Source organism: Coregonus lavaretus, assembly GCF_964263955.1.
Source record: "Coregonus lavaretus genome assembly, chromosome: 2".
Taxonomy (NCBI): domain Eukaryota; kingdom Metazoa; phylum Chordata; class Actinopteri; order Salmoniformes; family Salmonidae; genus Coregonus; species Coregonus lavaretus.
Window position 1 is genome coordinate 1,379,998 of NC_139989.1, and position 20,500 is coordinate 1,400,497.

Sequence of the window (20,500 nt, forward strand, 5' to 3'; positions counted from 1 at the left end):
CGGTTGCAACACTCACTACCGAATTCCAAACTGCCTCTGGAAGCAACGTCAGCACACGAACTGTGCGTTGGGAGCTTCATGAAATGGGTTTCCATGAAATGGGTTTCCATGGCCGAGCAACCGCACACAAGCCTAAGATCACCATGCGTCGGCTGGAGCGGTGTAAAGCTCGCCGCCATTAGAAACGTGTTCTCTGGAGTGATGAATCACGCTTCACCATCTGGCAGTACGATGGATGAATCTGGGTTTGGTGAATGCCAGGAGAATGCTACCTGCCCGACTGCATAGTGCCAACTGTAAAGTTTGGTCGAGGAGGAATAATGGTCTGGGGCTGTTTTTCATGGTTCGGGCTAGGCCCCTTAGCTACAGTGAAGGGAAATCTTAACACTAGAGCATACAATGACATTCTAGATGATTCTGTGCTTCCAACTTTGTGGCAACAGTTTGGGGAAGGCCCTTTCCTTTTCAGCATGACAATGCCCCCGTACTCCTGAGTGGCGCAGTGGTCTAAGGCACTGCATCGCAGTGCTAACTGTGCCACTAGAGATCCTGGTTCGAATCCAGGCTCTGTCGCCGCCGGCCGCGACCGGGAGACTCATGGGCGGCGCACAATTGGCCCAGCGTCGTCCAGGGTAGGGGAGGGAATGGCCGGCAGGGATGTAGCTCAGTTGATAGAGCATGGCGTTTGCAACGCCAGGGTTGTGGGTTCGATTCCCACGGGGGGCCAGTATAAAAAAAAAAATGTATTCACTAACTGTAAGTCGCTCTGGATAAGAGCGTCTGCTAAATGACTAAAATGTAAATGTAAAAATGTGCTCAAAGCGAGGTCCATACAGAAATGGTTGTTCGAGATGGCGTGGACGAACTTGACTGGCCTGCACAGAGCCCTGACCTCAACCCCATCGAACACCTTTGGGATGAATTGGAACGCCGACTGCGAGCCAGGCCTAATCGCCCAACATCAGTGCCCAACCTCAATAATACTTGTGACTGAATTGAAGCAAGTCCCCGCAGCAATGTTCCCACATCTAGTGGAAAACCTTCCCAGAAGAGTGGAGGCTGTTATAGCAGCAAAGGGGGGACCAACTCCATATCAATGCCCATGATTTAAGAATGAGATGTTAGACGAGCAGGTGTCCACATACTTCTGTCCATATAGTGTATCATGGTCCAACACACACTCCAACACACTACACTGACACTCCACTGACACTCCAACACACTACACTGACACTCCAACACACACTCCAACCCACTCCAACACACTACACTGACACTCCAACACACACTCCAACCCACTACACTGACACTCCAACACACACTCCAACACACTACACTGACACTCCAACACACACTCCAACCCACTCCAACCCACTACACTGACACTCCAACCCACTCCAACCCACTCCACTGACACTCCAACCCACTACACTGACACTCCAACCCACTCCAACCCACTACACTGACACTCCAACCCACTCCAACCCACTCCAACCCACTACACTGACACTCCAACCCACTCCAACCCACTACACTGACACTCCAACCCACTCCAACCCACTACACTGACACTCCAACCCACTCCAAACCACTCCAACCCACTCCACTGACACTCCAACCCACTCCAACCCACTCCAACCCACTACACTGACACTCCAACCCACTCCAAACCACTCCAACCCACTCCACTGACACTCCAACCCACTCCAACCCACTCCAACCCACTCCAACCCACTCCAACCCACTCCAACCCACTCCAAACACACCAGGGCTTCCGTTAGCCGGTAATAGCCGCTTTTGTCCGATAAAGAAAATAGATCAATCAAATTGGAGCAGGTCAATTGTCCAGGAGAAAAATAAAAAATCCCATTGCGAAATAATGCTTTTTAGCATTGATGGAAATACCAGTAGATGTAAATAGGGCTACATTTGACTGGTCAAGCTGATCGGTCTATTAGTTAATTTGCATAATTTAGTGGAATTAAATTGGTACGTGTGTACAGTATATTCGTTATGTATCTTCTTTTTCACATGCGTACAGCATAAAGATACAGAGCCTTTGAGCTGCTGCTGCATCTTGTGGTGCTTTACAGACAACCGGCTGTGCCGGTCTTGACACATTAACTCTGCCATAAATTAGAGAGCAGGAGAATCTATCTCTGGTGAAAGGAATGCCTTTGTTTCAGAGACTTTTTGTTATACCAAAAACATCAACATCCAACAGTGATCATTGGGACAATATATTTCAACATCCAAACGTTGGGAATGATGAGAAATGGAATATGGAAAAATAATGTATATTTTGTGATGTCATTAAAAATGGTATAAAGGCGTTATAAGGAAAACATTGTGACTTGAAGAGCTTTTCCACTGTGTATATCAGGTCTACTTCCTTTACCTTGGGTAGAAAATATCAAGGAGGAAGACAATGTTTTCGTGAAGATAGGAATGTGATTTTAGCTTTCTAACAAGATCATAGTGATGATAATACTTTTGCCTCGTAACTTGCCCGAGGGAGCTCAGAGAGCGTGTCAGTATGACGGAAACGCACCTTTTTACCAGAGTGCATAAAAGACTGAGATAAGAATGATCAGATCAGACTAGACGGACCTCAAGCTGCAGCTTTTGTCCATATTGGTCCCGACCCTGAAAATCAACACGAGGTGAAGACGACAAAGTTGCCTCGACTAACAATCAACGTTACGGCTGAGTAGCTGTTCTAAGTACTGTGTCTAAGAAGGTGAATTTAAGTGGGACCATCCTGTTACTCTCTTCAAGCCATCGTCTACTACACTGCTCTCATCACCCCACAGGGGATCATCGACACGGCTGATTAGCCATCCTCAGAAGAGGACATTGTATTCACCTGGCACCAACAAAGATGGCGGCCTCGCGATTAGCTCTTTAGAAACTTTGCGGTATCAATTTTTTTGTATGTATTATTTTTTACATTATCAGCTCAGAAATAATGTTTTGTATCATTACATACAGCCGGGAAAAACTATTGGATATCAGAGCAGCGGTAACTCACCAGCATTACGACCAGGGATACAACTTTCCCGAAGCAGATCCTTTGTTTGCTCTCCCCAGGGCAACTGAACTGATTCCAGCGGCTGACCCAAAACATCGCCGGCGGAGGAGAGGCACTCGGAGCGGCCTGCTGGTCCGACTTAGGAGGTGCACACACCACCCACCGCTTCCAAGTATATTACTCGCTAATGTTCAGTCTTTGGATAACAAAGTCAACGAGCTCAGGGCAAGGTTTTCTTTCCAGAGAGACATCAAGGCCTGTAACATACTTTGTTTCACGGAAACATTCTCAGTTTATCGCGCAGACAGAAATAAATATCTCTCTGGGAAGCAGAAGGGCGGAGGTGTGTGTTTCATGATTAACGACTCATGGTGTAATTGTAGTAACGTACAGGAACTCAAGTCCTTCTGTTCACCCGACCTAGAATACCTCACAATCAAATGCTGACCGTATTATCTCTCAAGATAATTTTCCTTGGTTATAGTCACGGCCGTGTATATCCCCCCTCAAGCCGATACCAAACTGGAAACCACATATCCTGAGGCTGCATTTATTGTAGCCGGGGATTTTAACAAAGCAAATTTGAGGACTTGGCTGCCGAAGTTCTATCAACATATCGACTGTTGTACTCGGGCTGTTAAAATCCTCGACCATTGCTATTCGAACTTCCGGGGTGGCTACAAGGCTCTCCCCCGCCCTCCTTTCGGCAAATCTGACCACGACTCCATTTTGCTCCTCCCTTCCTATAGGCAGAAACTCAAACAGGAAGTACCCATGCTAAGCACTATTCAACGCAGGTCTGACCAATCGGAATCCACGCTTCAAGATTGTTTTGATCACGCGGACTGGGATATGTTCCGGGTAGCTTGCAAAAATAATTTTGACGAATACACTGAAACCGTGACTGAGTTTATCAGGAAGTGTATAGGAGATGTTGTGCCCACTGTGACTATTAAAATCAGCCTATATTGGCTATTGGTTGAGACGCAGGGCACGTTCTAGCATGGCATGTCAGGGGTGGGCAACTGGAAATGTAAATTGGGCCAAGTTGGAGGTAATAATGCATTTAGGGTTACAGTTTATTGAGATGCATGAATACACCAAAGCATGATTTAATAGCTGTTTTAAATGAATTTCCTGCAATTCGAAGTAGTAATCATTTATGTTCACTACTTGGTCAATTAATTTGATAGCATGTTTAATCATGCAAATAAATTCTATGAATTGATAGTTCACCTCTCCTTTATTCTGTAATAGCGTATATTGTAACCATGTGTTCAAGCTAATCAATTCAAAGTTTATTTATGAGACAGCGTAGTGTAAGCTACACAATACAATGAAATGCCTACTAGCAACTAAAGCTCTGCTCTCAGACAGTGCGATGATATTAAGCTATACGTATTTGTATTTACATTAGGCTATAGCCTACCAATAGCTACTGTATATCACGTAAGTGCTTCATCATACAGCAAATGATTGTTGTTTGTTCCTGAACTAGCCGAATGGCAGAGCTATCCTTCAGCACCACAAGTTGGTTAAACTTCTTTAACATAATTGTGCGATTCTAGGGCTGTCCTTTCAGCACAACGAAAGGCGCTCCAATCTCTTAAAATAACCCTCATCAAGATCTACTGCCTACGTCTAATAGTCATACTCATCACTTTATTATTATTATAAATAGAAGATTATCACTTCTCACAATGGTGCTGGTTTAGTCAAGTTAGATCAAAGCTGAATCAATGTATTGCAAGATCACATAACAATTAATTAGCATTTTACAATAGAGAACCGAATATAACAGCATCGCATAGTAGACCTATAACATTACTGTTACACCAAAAACACCTCCTCATTTCTAATGACATTTTAGGAAGGGTTGCTAAGCTAATCGTCACGCAATCCCTTCTCAAAGTCAGGGTATGAGTCGAGAAACCTGCCTTTTTTCCTCTAAAGTACGTCATGTCACGATTCCAAAGCTATACAATTTCACAGAGAACACCATTGAAAATGAGACCACGGTCTCAATTGGGTTCCCCTGACTAAATACAAAGTTAATCAAAAATCTAATATACGACATTACAGAGAACAATTTCATTATCTCACATCTCAGAAAAGATTTGTAATACTTGTTCACGAAATTCATGCTGATGTTGGGTTTTTGAGCTAGCGCCCAATTGATTCCCATTAACTCCTTGAAGGAGAACGCTCCTTATCCTAGAAGGCACCGCGTGGCCCATTGACAATGCATGGGTAACGTACACAATGGCCGTTAATTCGATTCCAATGGAGTTTCCCATCTCCTCCAAATGATATCTGCTAGGGGTTGCTAACTAGTTAGCTGTGATTGCTAGCTAGCTAGCTGTGATTGCTAGCTAGCTAGCTGTGATTTCCTAGACGCTTTAGGTTGTTAGTTTCCAGCACAGCCATAATATGGAGTCTGAATGTACAAAAGGATACTTGCAGAAGGTCTCCATGACAACAGGGAGGTCCAGGTTCAGGAAGCCGAAGCGAGGAGCAAAGTTGGTCAGACTGACTGAGGAAGACAAGAGAGCCATTAACACACACTGAATGAGGATTGGTTTAACAAACACACACACACAGGCAGACTGGCAGACTGAGGACAGGGTTAGGGTTAGTTGGCCAGACTGAGGACAGGGTTAGGGTTAGTTGGCCAGACTGAGGACAGGGTTAGGGTTAGTTGGCCAGACTGAGGACAGGGTTAGGGTTAGTTGGCCAGACTGAGGACAGGGTTAGGGTTAGTTGGCCAGACTGAGGACAGGGTTAGGGTTAGTTGGCCAGACTGAGGACAGGGTTAGGGTTAGTTGGCCAGACTGAGGACAGGGTTAGGGTTAGTTGGCCAGACTGAGGACAGGGTTAGGGTTAGTTGGCCAGACTGAGGACAGGGTTAGGGTTAGTTGGCCAGACTGAGGACAGGGTTAGGGTTAGTTGGCCAGACTGAGGACAGGGTTAGGGTTAGTTGGCCAGACTGAGGACAGGGTTAGGGTTAGTTGGCCAGACTGAGGACAGGGTTAGGGTTAGTTGGCCAGACTGAGGACAGGGTTAGGGTTAGTTGGCCAGACTGAGGACAGGGTTAGGGTTAGTTGGCCAGACTGAGGAAGACAGGAGGGTTATTAACAGACAGACAGACAGACAGACAGACAGACAGACAGACAGACAGACAGACAGACAGACAGACAGACAGACAGACAGAGGACAGACAGGAAGGTTATAGACAGACAGACAGACAGACAGGGATAGGGTTAGTTGGTCAGACAGGAAGGTTATTAACAGACAGACAGACAGACAGACAGACAGACAGACAGACAGAAAGACAGACAGACAGGGATAGGGTTAGGGTTAGTTGGGGTTAGGGTTAGCTGGGGTTAGGGTTAGTTATGGTTAGGGTTAGGGTTAGCTGGGGTTAGGGTTAGTTAGGGTTAGGGTTAGGGTTAGGGTTAGTTGTTCAGACAGGAAGGCTAGAGGGGCATTAACACACACTGACCTGCATATTGGAGGTGAGGAGGGAACCCCACAAACAGCATCTGTGTGTTGGGGGGATGAGTAATGCGGATCAACCTGGTCTGGTTCTCCAGTGAAGGTGTGACACAGACACTGGGTGAGTGTGTGTCAGGGTCTGTGTGTGTGAGGCAGTGTGCGTTGCTGCGACACACACGGCTGCCAGACAGCATCTTACGAACCGGGAGACACGCATACTGAAACACAACCAGCAGTTAGTCCAATATCTGTGTGTCTGTGTGTGTGTGTGTGTGTGTGTGTGTGTATGTGTGCGTGTGCGTGTGCGTGTGCGTGTGCGTGTGTGTGTGTGTGTGTGTGTGTGTGTGTGTGTGTGTGTAGGGCTATCCCCGACCCCCCAAAAAATATTGGTCGACCGGTCGTATTTTGCAGAGAGTCGTATTTTGCCATGTATCGACACGACTGTGTGTTTGAATCAAATCAACTATATGCACCAAGCTTGTCTGATGCTTATTAAGACAGGGATCAAGAAGAGCAGAAAACACACAGTACCATCCTCCTCCTGCCGGCCTTTACTCTCTGCTGGTAACAGGCTGTCAGACAGGAAGGTTATTAACAGACAGACAAACAGAGGACAGGGTTAGGGTTAGTTGGTCCTCCTGCCGGCCTTTACTCTCTGCTGGTAACAGGCTACACCAACCTTTTCCATCAGCCAATTTATCTTATCATTTCTACCGATCTGCCAGTTATGGTTTTCATGGAACAGTTTCATTTCAATTATAATAAGGTCTTCGTATCTGCTCAATTCTAAATGAAAATGATTCAAATGTAAAAGCTAAAATGTATAATTTAACCCTTTTCCTAACCTTCCAATTAGCTCATTCATCCCACTCCTCTCCCCTGTAATTATTCCCCAGGTCGTTGCTGTAAATAAGAATGTGTTCTCAGTCAACATACCTGGTAAAATAGGGGTAAAAAATGCATACCGAATTCTCCTAACCTGCTACGTTAATTCTCCTAACCTGCTACGTTAATTCTCCTAACCTGCTACGTTAATTCTCCTAACCTGCTACGTTAATTCTCCTAACCTGCTACGTTAATTCTCCTAACCTGCTACGTTAATTCTCCTAACCTGCTACGTTAATTCTCCTAACCTGCTACGAAAAAGTAACTTCCAGTCGTAGCTGTACTCCACCTAGTCAGAACCCCATGGTCTATATTATCACCTGTAGTCCACCTAGTCAGAACCCCATGGTCTATATCATCACCTGTAGTCCACCTAGTCAGAACCCCATGGTCTATATCATCACCTGTAGTCCACCTAGTCAGAACCCCATGGTCTATATTATCACCTGTAGTCCACCTAGTCAGAACCCCATGGTCTATATTATCACCTGTAGTCCACCTAGTCAGAACCCCATGGTCTATATTATCACCTGTAGTCCACCTAGTCAGAACCCCATGGTCTATATTATCACCTGTAGTCCACCTAGTCAGAACCCTATGGTCTATATTATCACCTGTAGTCCACCTAGTCAGAACCCCATGGTCTATATTATCACCTGTAGTCCACCTAGTCAGAACCCCATGGTCTATATTATCACCTGTAGTCCACCTAGTCAGAACCCCATGGTCTATATTATCACCTGTAGTCCACCTAGTCAGAACCCCAGGGTCTATATTATCCCCTGTAGTCCACCTAGTCAGAACCCCATGGTCTATATTATCACCTGTAGTCCACCTAGTCAGAACCCCATGGTCTATATTATCACCTGTAGTCCACCTAGTCAGAACCCCATGGTCTATATTATCACCTGTAGTCCACCTAGTCAGAACCCCATGGTCTATATTATCACCTGTAGTCCACCTAGTCAGAACCCCATGGTCTATATTATCCCCTGTAGTCCACCTAGTCAGAACCCCATGGTCTATATTATCACCTGTAGTCCACCTAGTCAGAACCCCAGGGTCTATATTATCACCTGTAGTCCACCTAGTCAGAACCCCATGGTCTATATTATCACCTGTAGTCCACCTAGTCAGAACCCCATGGTCTATATTATCACCTGTAGTCCACCTAGTCAGAACCCCATGGTCTATATTATCACCTGTAGTCCACCTAGTCAGAACCCTATGGTCTATATTATCACCTGTAGTCCACCTAGTCAGAACCCCATGGTCTATATTATCACCTGTAGTCCACCTAGTCAGAACCCCATGGTCTATATTATCACCTGTAGTCCACCTAGTCAGAACCCCATGGTCTATATTATCACCTGTAGTCCACCTAGTCAGAACCCTATGGTCTATATCTCTATGGGGTGTCCTCTACCATATCTATCTCTATGGGGTGTCCCCTACCATATCTATCTCTATGGGGTGTCCCCTACCATATCTATCTCTATGGGGTGTCCCCTACCATATCTATCTCTATGGGGTGTCCTCTACCATATCTATCTCTATGGGGTGTCCTCTACCATATCTATCTCTATGGGGTGTCCTCTACCATATCTATCTCTATGGGGTGTCCTCTACCATATCTATCTCTATGGGGTGTCCTCTACCATATCTATCTCTATGGGGTGTCCCCTACCATATCTATCTCTATGGGGTGTCCCCTACCATATCTATCTCTATGGGGTGTCCCCTACCATATCTATCTCTATGGGGTGTCCCCTACCATATCTATCTCTATGGGGTGTCCTCTACCATATCTATCTCTATGGGGTGTCCCCTACCATATCTATCTCTATGGGGTGTCCCCTACCATATCTATCTCTATGGGGTGTCCTCTACCATATCTATCTCTATGGGGTGTCCTCTACCATATCTATCTCTATGGGGTGTCCTCTACCATATCTATCTCTATGGGGTGTCCTCTACCATATCTATCTCTATGGGGTGTCCTCTACCATATCTATCTCTATGGGGTGTCCTCTACCGTATCTATCTCTATGGGGTGTCCTCTACCATATCTATCTCTATGGGGTGTCCTCTACCGTATCTATCTCTATGGGGTGTCCTCTACCGTATCTATCTCTATGGGGTGTCCTCTACCGTATCTATCTCTATGGGGTGTCCTCTACCGTATCTATCTCTATGGGGTGTCCTCTACCGTATCTATCTCTATGGGGTGTCCTCTACCGTATCTATCTCTATGGGGTGTCCTCTACCGTATCTATCTCTATGGGGTGTCCTCTACCGTATCTATCTCTATGGGGTGTCCTCTACCGTATCTATCTCTATGGGGTGTCCTCTACCGTATCTATCTCTATGGGGTGTCCTCTACCGTATCTATCTCTATGGGGTGTCCTCTACCATATCTATCTCTATGGGGTGTCCTCTACCGTATCTATCTCTATGGGGTGTCCTCTACCGTATCTATCTCTATGGGGTGTCCTCTACCGTATCTATCTCTATGGGGTGTCCTCTACCATATCTATCTCTATGGGGTGTCCTCTACCATATCTATCTCTATGGGGTGTCCTCTACCATATCTATCTCTATGGGGTGTCCTCTACCATATCTATCTCTATGGGGTGTCCTCTACCGTATCTATCTCTATGGGGTGTCCTCTACCATATCTATCTCTATGGGGTGTCCTCTACCGTATCTATCTCTATGGGGTGTCCTCTACCATATCTATCTCTATGGGGTGTCCTCTACCGTATCTATCTCTATGGGGTGTCCTCTACCACCCTCTTCATCATCCCCCCTCTCTGGAAGGATTTCCTCCTCAACCAAAGCAGTATAAACTAACTATTTGACTACTGCTTTCTAGTCAGCATGTAAAACTTTGATGCCATAATGCTTTGCAATGATGAGCAGTTTCACTTTCATACATTTATCTAGCATCTCCCATGTAGAGTTTTTCACAAATGCTTGCAACTTAAAGTCCATGTTTTAACGAAACAGGTGAGGTTTTATGAGGGGTTCTGAAAGGCACTCATGGGGGTGTCCACTGGAGGTTGACTAGCAACAACACCTGGAACCTAAAAGACACCCACCATGAGACCCACTAAATCTGCCCAAGAAGAGGCAAACAAAAGAAAAACCCACAGCAAACTGAAAGACAGGAAGCAATCCAAAAAGCTGAGCAAAATGAAAAACAGGAAAGATCACGGATTGTTTTTTAGAGCCAACTAAAGATATTGACCCTCCAGCTGGAGCACTGGGCCAGCCAATATCACCTGGGGCAGCACAGGTAAAACACCTTCCAACTAATGAGATGGACAAGCCTGCACAGGTGTAATACATTCTGACTAACGAGGTGACACCAATCGGTGCACTCTATGTGCTAAAAGTCCATATATTTGCGACCGCTCGACTAACAGGCTATCAACCAAACAATCGACCAGTCGACAAAATGGGGTCATCCTTATATGTGTGTGTTTGTTTGAGTGTGTGTGTCCGTGTGTGCGTTTGGGTGTCTCACCTCCCTCTCCTGTAGTTTGGTGTAGGAGAAGCAGAGATCAGTCAGACTGTTGTTACTGCAGCATTCAATAGAAGCATCCAACCTCCTGTAGACTACAGGGAGAGATCAGTCAGACTGTTGTTACTGCAGCATTCTATAGAAGTATCCAACCTGTAGACTACAGGGAGAGATCAGTCAGACTGTTGTTACTGCAGCATTATATAGAAGTATCCAACCTCCTGTAGACTACAGGGAGAGATCAGTCAGACTGTTGTTACTACAGCATTATATAGAAGTATCCATCCTGTAGACTACAGGGAGAGATCAGTCAGACTGTTGTTACTGCAGCATTATATAGAAGTATCCAACCTCCTGTAGACTACAGGGAGAGATCAGTCAGACTGTTGTTACTACAGCATTCTATAGAAGTATCCATCCTGTAGACTACAGGGAGAGATCAGTCAGACTGTTGTTACTGCAGCATTATATAGAAGTATCCAACCTCCTGTAGACTACAGGGAGAGATCAGTCAGACTGTTGTTACTACAGCATTATATAGAAGTATCCAACCTGTAGACTACAGGGAGAGATCAGTCAGACTGTTGTTACTGCAGCATTATATAGAAGTATCCAACCTCCTGTAGACTACAGGGAGAGATCAGTCAGACTGTTGTTACTACAGCATTATATAGAAGTATCCATCCTGTAGACTACAGGGAGAGATCAGTCAGACTGTTGTTACTGCAGCATTATATAGAAGTATCCAACCTCCTGTAGACTACAGGGAGAGATCAGTCAGACTGTTGTTACTGCAGCATTCTATAGAAGTATCCAACCTCCTGTAGACTACAGGGAGAGATCAGTCAGACTGTTGTTACTGCAGCATTCTATAGAAGTATCCAACCTCCTGTAGACTACAGGGAGAGATCAGTCAGACTGTTGTTACTACAGCATTATATAGAAGTATCCAACCTCCTGTAGACTACAGGGAGAGATCAGTCAGACTGTTGTTACTACAGCATTCTATAGAAGTATCCAACCTCCTGTAGACTACAGGGAGAGATCAGTCAGACTGTTGTTACTGCAGCATTCTATAGAAGTATCCAACCTCCTGTAGACTACAGGGAGAGATCAGTCAGACTGTTGTTACTACAGCATTCTATAGAAGTATCCAACCTCCTGTAGACTACAGGGAGAGATCAGTCAGACTGTTGTTACTATAGCATTATATAGAAGCATCCAACCTCCTGTAGACTACAGGGAGAGATCAGTCAGACTGTTGTTACTACAGAATTCTATAGAAGTATCCAACCTCCTGTAGACTACAGGGAGAGATCAGTCAGACTGTTGTTACTATAGCATTCTATAGAAGCATCCAACCTCCTGTAGACTACAGGGAGAGATCAGTCAGACTGTTGTTACTACAGCATTATTTAGAAGTATCCAACATGTAGACTACAGGGAGAGATCAGTCAGACTGTTGTTACTGCAGCATTATATAGAAGTATCCAACCTCCTGTAGACTACAGGGAGAGATCAGTCAGACTGTTGTTACTGTAGCATTCTATAGAAGTATCCATCCTGTAGACTACAGGGAGAGATCAGTCAGACTGTTGTTACTGCAGCATTATATAGAAGTATCCAACCTCCTGTAGACTACAGGGAGAAATCAATCAGACTGTTGTTACTGCAGTATTCTATAGAAGTATCCAATCTCCTGTAGACTACAGGGAGAGATCAGTCAGACTGTTGTTACTACAGCATTCTATAGAAGTATCCAACCTCCTGTAGACTACAGGGAGAGATCAGTCAGACTGTTGTTACTACAGCATTCTATAGAAGTATCCAACCTCCTGTAGACTACAGGGAGAGATCAGTCAGACTGTTGTTACTGCAGCATTCTATAGAAGCATCCAACCTCCTGTAGACTACAGGGAGAGATCAGTCAGACTGTAGTTACTACAGCATTATTTAGAAGTATCCAACATGTAGACTACAGGGAGAGATCAGTCAGACTGTTGTTACTGCAGCATTATATAGAAGTATCCAACCTCCTGTAGACTACAGGGAGAGATCAGTCAGACTGTTGTTGCTGCAGCATTCTATAGAAGTATCCAACCTGTAGACTACAGGGAGAGATCAGTCAGACTGTTGTTACTGCAGCATTATATAGAAGTATCCAACCTCCTGTAGACTACAGGGAGAGATCAGTCAGACTGTTGTTACTACAGCATTCTATAGAAGACTCCAACCTCCTGTAGACTACAGGGAGAGATCAGTCAGACTGTTGTTACTGCAGCATTATATAGAAGTATCCAACCTCCTGTAGACTACAGGGAGAGATCAGTCAGACTGTTGTTACTGCAGCATTCTATAGAAGTATCCAACCTCCTGTAGACTACAGGGAGAGATCAGTCAGACTGTTGTTACTGCAGCATTCTATAGAAGTATCCAACCTCCTGTAGACTACAGGGAGAGATCAGTCAGACTGTTGTTACTACAGCATTATATAGAAGTATCCAACCTCCTGTAGACTACAGGGAGAGATCAGTCAGACTGTTGTTACTGCAGCATTCTATAGAAGCATCCAACCTCCTGTAGACTACAGGGAGAGATCAGTCAGACAGTTGTTACTATAGCATTATATAGAAGTATCCAACCTCCTGTAGACTACAGGGAGAGATCAGTCAGACTGTTGTTGCTGCAGCATTCTATAGAAGTATCCATCCTGTAGACTACAGGGAGAGATCAATCAGACTGTTGTTACTGCAGCATTCTATAGAAGTATCCATCCTGTAGACTACAGGGAGAGATCAGTCAGACTGTTGTTACTGCAGCATTATATAGAAGTATCCAACCTCCTGTAGACTACAGGGAGAGATCAGTCAGACTGTTGTTACTGCAGCATTATATAGAAGTATCCATCCTGTAGACTACAGGGAGAGATCAGTCAGACTGTTGTTACTGCAGCATTCTATAGAAGTATCCAACCTGTAGACTACAGGGAGAGATCAGTCAGACTGTTGTTACTACAGCATTCTATAGAAGTATCCAACCTGTAGACTACAGGGAGAGATCAGTCAGACTGTTGTTACTGCAGCATTCTATAGAAGCATCCAACCTCCTGTAGACTACAGGGACAGATCAGTCAGACTGTTGTTAATGCAGCATTATATAGAAGTATCCAACCTCCTGTAGACTACAGGGAGAGATCAGTCAGACTGTTGTTAATGCAGCATTATATAGAAGCATCCAACCTGTAGACTACAGGGAGAGATCAGTCAGACTGTTGTTACTGCAGCATTATATAGAAGTATCCAACCTCCTGTAGACTACAGGGAGAGATCAGTCAGACTGTTGTTACTACAGCATTCTATAGAAGTATCCAACCTCCTGTAGACTACAGGGAGAGATCAGTCAGACTGTTGTTACTACAGCATTATATAGAAGTATCCAACCTCCTGTAGACTACAGGGAGAGATCAGTCAGACTGTTGTTACTACAGCATTCTATAGAAGTATCCATCCTGTAGACTACAGGGAGAGATCAGTCAGACTGTTGTTACTGCAGCATTATATAGAAGTATCCAACCTCCTGTAGACTACAGGGAGAGATCAGTCAGACTGTTGTTACTGCAGCATTATTTAGAAGTATCCAACATGTAGACTACAGGGAGAGATCAGTCAGACTGTTGTTACTACAGCATTATATAGAAGTATCCAACCTCCTGTAGACTACAGGGAGAGATCAGTCAGACTGTTGTTACTGCAGCATTATATAGAAGTATCCAACCTCCTGTAGACTACAGGGAGAGATCAGTCAGACTGTTGTTACTACAGCATTCTATAGAAGTATCCAACCTGTAGACTACAGGGAGAGATCAGTCAGACTGTTGTTACTGCAGCATTATATAGAAGCATCCAACCTCCTGTAGACTACAGGGAGAGATCAGTCAGACTGTTGTTACTACAGCATTCTATAGAAGTATCCAACCTCCTGTAGACTACAGGGAGAGATCAGTCAGACTGTTGTTACTACAGCATTATATAGAAGTATCCATCCTGTAGACTACAGGGAGAGATCAGTCAGACTGTTGTTACTGCAGCATTCTATAGAAGTATCCAACCTGTAGACTACAGGGAGAGATCAGTCAGACTGTTGTTACTGCAGCATTCTATAGAAGTATCCAACCTCCTGTAGACTACAGGGAGAGATCAGTCAGACTGTTGTTACTGCAGCATTATATAGAAGCATCCAACCTCCTGTAGACTACAGGGAGAGATCAGTCAGACTGTTGTTGCTGCAGCATTCTATAGAAGTATCCAACCTCCTGTAGACTACAGGGAGAGATCAGTCAGACTGTTGTTACTACAGCATTATATAGAAGTATCCAACCTCCTGTAGACTACAGGGAGAGATCAGTCAGACTGTTGTTACTACAGCATTCTATAGAAGTATCCAACCTCCTGTAGACTACAGGGAGAGATCAGTCAGACTGTTGTTACTACAGCATTATATAGAAGTATCCATCCTGTAGACTACAGGGAGAGATCAGTCAGACTGTTGTTACTGCAGCATTATATAGAAGTATCCAACCTCCTGTAGACTACAGGGAGAGATCAGTCAGACTGTTGTTACTACAGCATTCTATAGAAGTATCCAACCTGTAGACTACAGGGAGAGATCAGTCAGACTGTTGTTACTACAGCATTCTATAGAAGTATCCAACCTGTAGACTACAGGGAGAGATCAGTCAGACTGTTGTTACTGCAGCATTATATAGAAGCATCCAACCTCCTGTAGACTACAGGGAGAGATCAGTCAGACTGTTGTTACTACAGCATTCTATAGAAGTATCCAACCTCCTGTAGACTACAGGGAGAGATCAGTCAGACTGTTGTTACTACAGCATTATATAGAAGTATCCAACCTCCTGTAGACTACAGGGAGAGATCAGTCAGACTGTTGTTACTACAGCATTCTATAGAAGTATCCAACCTGTAGACTACAGGGAGAGATCAGTCAGACTGTTGTTACTGCAGCATTATATAGAAGCATCCAACCTCCTGTAGACTACAGGGAGAGATCAGTCAGACTGTTGTTACTACAGCATTCTATAGAAGTATCCAACCTCCTGTAGACTACAGGGAGAGATCAGTCAGACTGTTGTTACTACAGCATTATATAGAAGTATCCATCCTGTAGACTACAGGGAGAGATCAGTCAGACTGTTGTTACTGCAGCATTCTATAGAAGTATCCAACCTGTAGACTACAGGGAGAGATCAGTCAGACTGTTGTTACTGCAGCATTCTATAGAAGTATCCAACCTCCTGTAGACTACAGGGAGAGATCAGTCAGACTGTTGTTACTGCAGCATTATATAGAAGCATCCAACCTCCTGTAGACTACAGGGAGAGATCAGTCAGACTGTTGTTGCTGCAGCATTCTATAGAAGTATCCAACCTCCTGTAGACTACAGGGAGAGATCAGTCAGACTGTTGTTACTACAGCATTATATAGAAGTATCCAACCTCCTGTAGACTACAGGGAGAGATCAGTCAGACTGTTGTTACTACAGCATTCTATAGAAGTATCCAACCTCCTGTAGACTACAGGGAGAGATCAGTCAGACTGTTGTTACTACAGCATTATATAGAAGTATCCATCCTGTAGACTACAGGGAGAGATCAGTCAGACTGTTGTTACTGCAGCATTATATAGAAGTATCCAACCTCCTGTAGACTACAGGGAGAGATCAGTCAGACTGTTGTTACTACAGCATTCTATAGAAGTATCCATCCTGTAGACTACAGGGAGAGATCAGTCAGACTGTTGTTACTACAGCATTATATAGAAGTATCCAACCTCCTGTAGACTACAGGGAGAGATCAGTCAGACTGTTGTTAATGCAGCATTATATAGAAGCATCCAACCTGTAGACTACAGGGAGAGATCAGTCAGACTGTTGTTACTGCAGCATTATATAGAAGTATCCAACCTCCTGTAGACTACAGGGAGAGATCAGTCAGACTGTTGTTACTACAGCATTCTATAGAAGTATCCAACCTCCTGTAGACTACAGGGAGAGATCAGTCAGACTGTTGTTACTACAGCATTATATAGAAGTATCCAACCTCCTGTAGACTACAGGGAGAGATCAGTCAGACTGTTGTTACTACAGCATTCTATAGAAGTATCCATCCTGTAGACTACAGGGAGAGATCAGTCAGACTGTTGTTACTGCAGCATTATATAGAAGTATCCAACCTCCTGTAGACTACAGGGAGAGATCAGTCAGACTGTTGTTACTGCAGCATTATTTAGAAGTATCCAACATGTAGACTACAGGGAGAGATCAGTCAGACTGTTGTTACTACAGCATTATATAGAAGTATCCAACCTCCTGTAGACTACAGGGAGAGATCAGTCAGACTGTTGTTACTGCAGCATTATATAGAAGTATCCAACCTCCTGTAGACTACAGGGAGAGATCAGTCAGACTGTTGTTACTACAGCATTCTATAGAAGTATCCAACCTGTAGACTACAGGGAGAGATCAGTCAGACTGTTGTTACTGCAGCATTATATAGAAGCATCCAACCTCCTGTAGACTACAGGGAGAGATCAGTCAGACTGTTGTTACTACAGCATTCTATAGAAGTATCCAACCTCCTGTAGACTACAGGGAGAGATCAGTCAGACTGTTGTTACTACAGCATTATATAGAAGTATCCATCCTGTAGACTACAGGGAGAGATCAGTCAGACTGTTGTTACTGCAGCATTCTATAGAAGTATCCAACCTGTAGACTACAGGGAGAGATCAGTCAGACTGTTGTTACTGCAGCATTCTATAGAAGTATCCAACCTCCTGTAGACTACAGGGAGAGATCAGTCAGACTGTTGTTACTGCAGCATTATATAGAAGCATCCAACCTCCTGTAGACTACAGGGAGAGATCAGTCAGACTGTTGTTGCTGCAGCATTCTATAGAAGTATCCAACCTCCTGTAGACTACAGGGAGAGATCAGTCAGACTGTTGTTACTACAGCATTATATAGAAGTATCCAACCTCCTGTAGACTACAGGGAGAGATCAGTCAGACTGTTGTTACTACAGCATTCTATAGAAGTATCCAACCTCCTGTAGACTACAGGGAGAGATCAGTCAGACTGTTGTTACTACAGCATTATATAGAAGTATCCATCCTGTAGACTACAGGGAGAGATCAGTCAGACTGTTGTTACTGCAGCATTATATAGAAGTATCCAACCTCCTGTAGACTACAGGGAGAGATCAGTCAGACTGTTGTTACTACAGCATTCTATAGAAGTATCCATCCTGTAGACTACAGGGAGAGATCAGTCAGACTGTTGTTACTACAGCATTATATAGAAGTATCCAACCTCCTGTAGACTACAGGGAGAGATCAGTCAGACTGTTGTTGCTGCAGCATTCTATAGAAGTATCCAACCTCCTGTAGACTACAGGGAGAGATCAGTCAGACTGTTGTTACTACAGCATTATATAGAAGTATCCAACCTCCTGTAGACTACAGGGAGAGATCAGTCAGACTGTTGTTACTACAGCATTCTATAGAAGTATCCAACCTCCTGTAGACTACAGGGAGAGATCAGTCAGACTGTTGTTACTACAGCATTATATAGAAGTATCCATCCTGTAGACTACAGGGAGAGATCAGTCAGACTGTTGTTACTGCAGCATTATATAGAAGTATCCAACCTCCTGTAGACTACAGGGAGAGATCAGTCAGACTGTTGTTACTACAGCATTCTATAGAAGTATCCAACCTCCTGTAGACTACAGGGAGAGATCAGTCAGACTGTTGTTACTGCAGCATTCTATAGAAGTATCCAACCTCCTATAGACTACAGGGAGAGATCAGTCAGACTGTTGTTACTACAGCATTATATAGAAGTATCCAACCTCCTGTAGACTACAGGGAGAGATCAGTCAGACTGTTGTTACTGCAGCATTCTATAGAAGCATCCAACCTCCTGTAGACTACAGGGAGAGATCAGTCAGACTGTTGTTACTATAGCATTATATAGAAGTATCCAACCTCCTGTAGACTACAGGGAGAGATCAGTCAGACTGTTGTTGCTGCAGCATTCTATAGAAGTATCCATCCTGTAGACTACAGGGAGAGATCAATCAGACTGTTGTTACTGCAGCATTCTATAGAAGTATCCATCCTGTAGACTACAGGGAGAGATCAGTCAGACTGTTGTTACTACAGCATTCTATAGAAGTATCCAACCTGTAGACTACAGGGAGAGATCAGTCAGACTGTTGTTACTGCAGCATTCTATAGAAGCATCCAACCTCCTGTAGACTACAGGGAGAGATCAGTCAGACTGTTGTTAATGCAGCACTATATAGAAGTATCCAACCTCCTGTAGACTACAGGGAGAGATCAGTCAGACTGTTGTTACTGCAGCATTATATAGAAGCATCCAACCTGTAGACTACAGGGAGAGATCAGTCAGACTGTTGTTACTGCAGCATTATATAGAAGTATCCAACCTCCTGTAGACTACAGGGAGAGATCAGTCAGACTGTTGTTACTACAGCATTCTATAGAAGTATCCAACCTCCTGTAGACTACAGGGAGAGATCAGTCAGACTGTTGTTACTACAGCATTCTATAGAAGTATCCATCCTGTAGACTACAGGGAGAGATCAGTCAGACTGTTGTTACTACAGCATTATATAGAAGTATCCAACCTCATGTAGACTACAGGGAGAGATCAGTCAGACTGTTGTTACTGCAGCATTATATAGAAGTATCCAACCTCCTGTAGACTACAGGGAGAGATCAGTCAGACTGTTGTTACTACAGCATTCTATAGAAGTATCCAACCTGTAGACTACAGGGAGAGATCAGTCAGACTGTTGTTACTGCAGCATTATATAGAAGCATCCAACCTCCTGTAGACTACAGGGAGAGATCAGTCAGACTGTTGTTACTACAGCATTCTATAGAAGTATCCAACCTCCTGTAGACTACAGGGAGAGATCAGTCAGACTGTTGTTACTACAGCATTATATAGAAGTATCCATCCTGTAGACTACAGGGAGAGATCAGTCAGACTGTTGTTACTGCAGCATTCTATAGAAGTATCCAACCTGTAGACTACAGGGAGAGATCAGTCAGACTGTTGTTACTGCAGCATTCTATAGAAGTATCCAACCTCCTGTAGACTACAGGGAGAGATCAGTCAGACTGTTGTTACTGCAGCATTATATAGAAGCATCCAACCTCCTGTAGACTACAGGGAGAGATCAGTCAGACTGTTGTTGCTGCAGCATTCTATAGAAGTATCCAACCTCCTGTAGACTACAGGGAGAGATCAGTCAGACTGTTGTTGCTGCAGCATTCTATAGAAGTATCCAACCTCCTGTAGACTACAGGGAGAGATCAGTCAGACTGTTGTTACTACAGCATTATATAGAAGTATCCAACCTCCTGTAGACTACAGGGAGAGATCAGTCAGACTGTTGTTACTACAGCATTATATAGAAGTATCCATCCTGTAGACTACAGGGAGAGATCAGT

At 44.2% G+C, this 20,500-nt stretch overlaps 1 protein-coding gene across 1 annotated transcript in view; it reads right to left on the reverse strand.

Moving 5' to 3' along the window:
• Positions 1–20,500, reverse strand: part of LOC311100060 (membrane-bound transcription factor site-2 protease-like) — a 117,452-nt gene that overhangs the window by 7,133 nt on the left and 89,819 nt on the right. The window contains exons 8-10 of the mRNA XM_084140802.1: positions 10,941–11,032; positions 6,534–6,744; positions 5,489–5,564 (exon numbers count right to left, since the gene is read on the reverse strand). Coding sequence (XP_083996928.1) covers positions 5,489–5,564; positions 6,534–6,744; positions 10,941–11,032 — 379 coding nt within the window. The remainder of the gene's footprint in view (positions 1–5,488; positions 5,565–6,533; positions 6,745–10,940; positions 11,033–20,500) is intronic.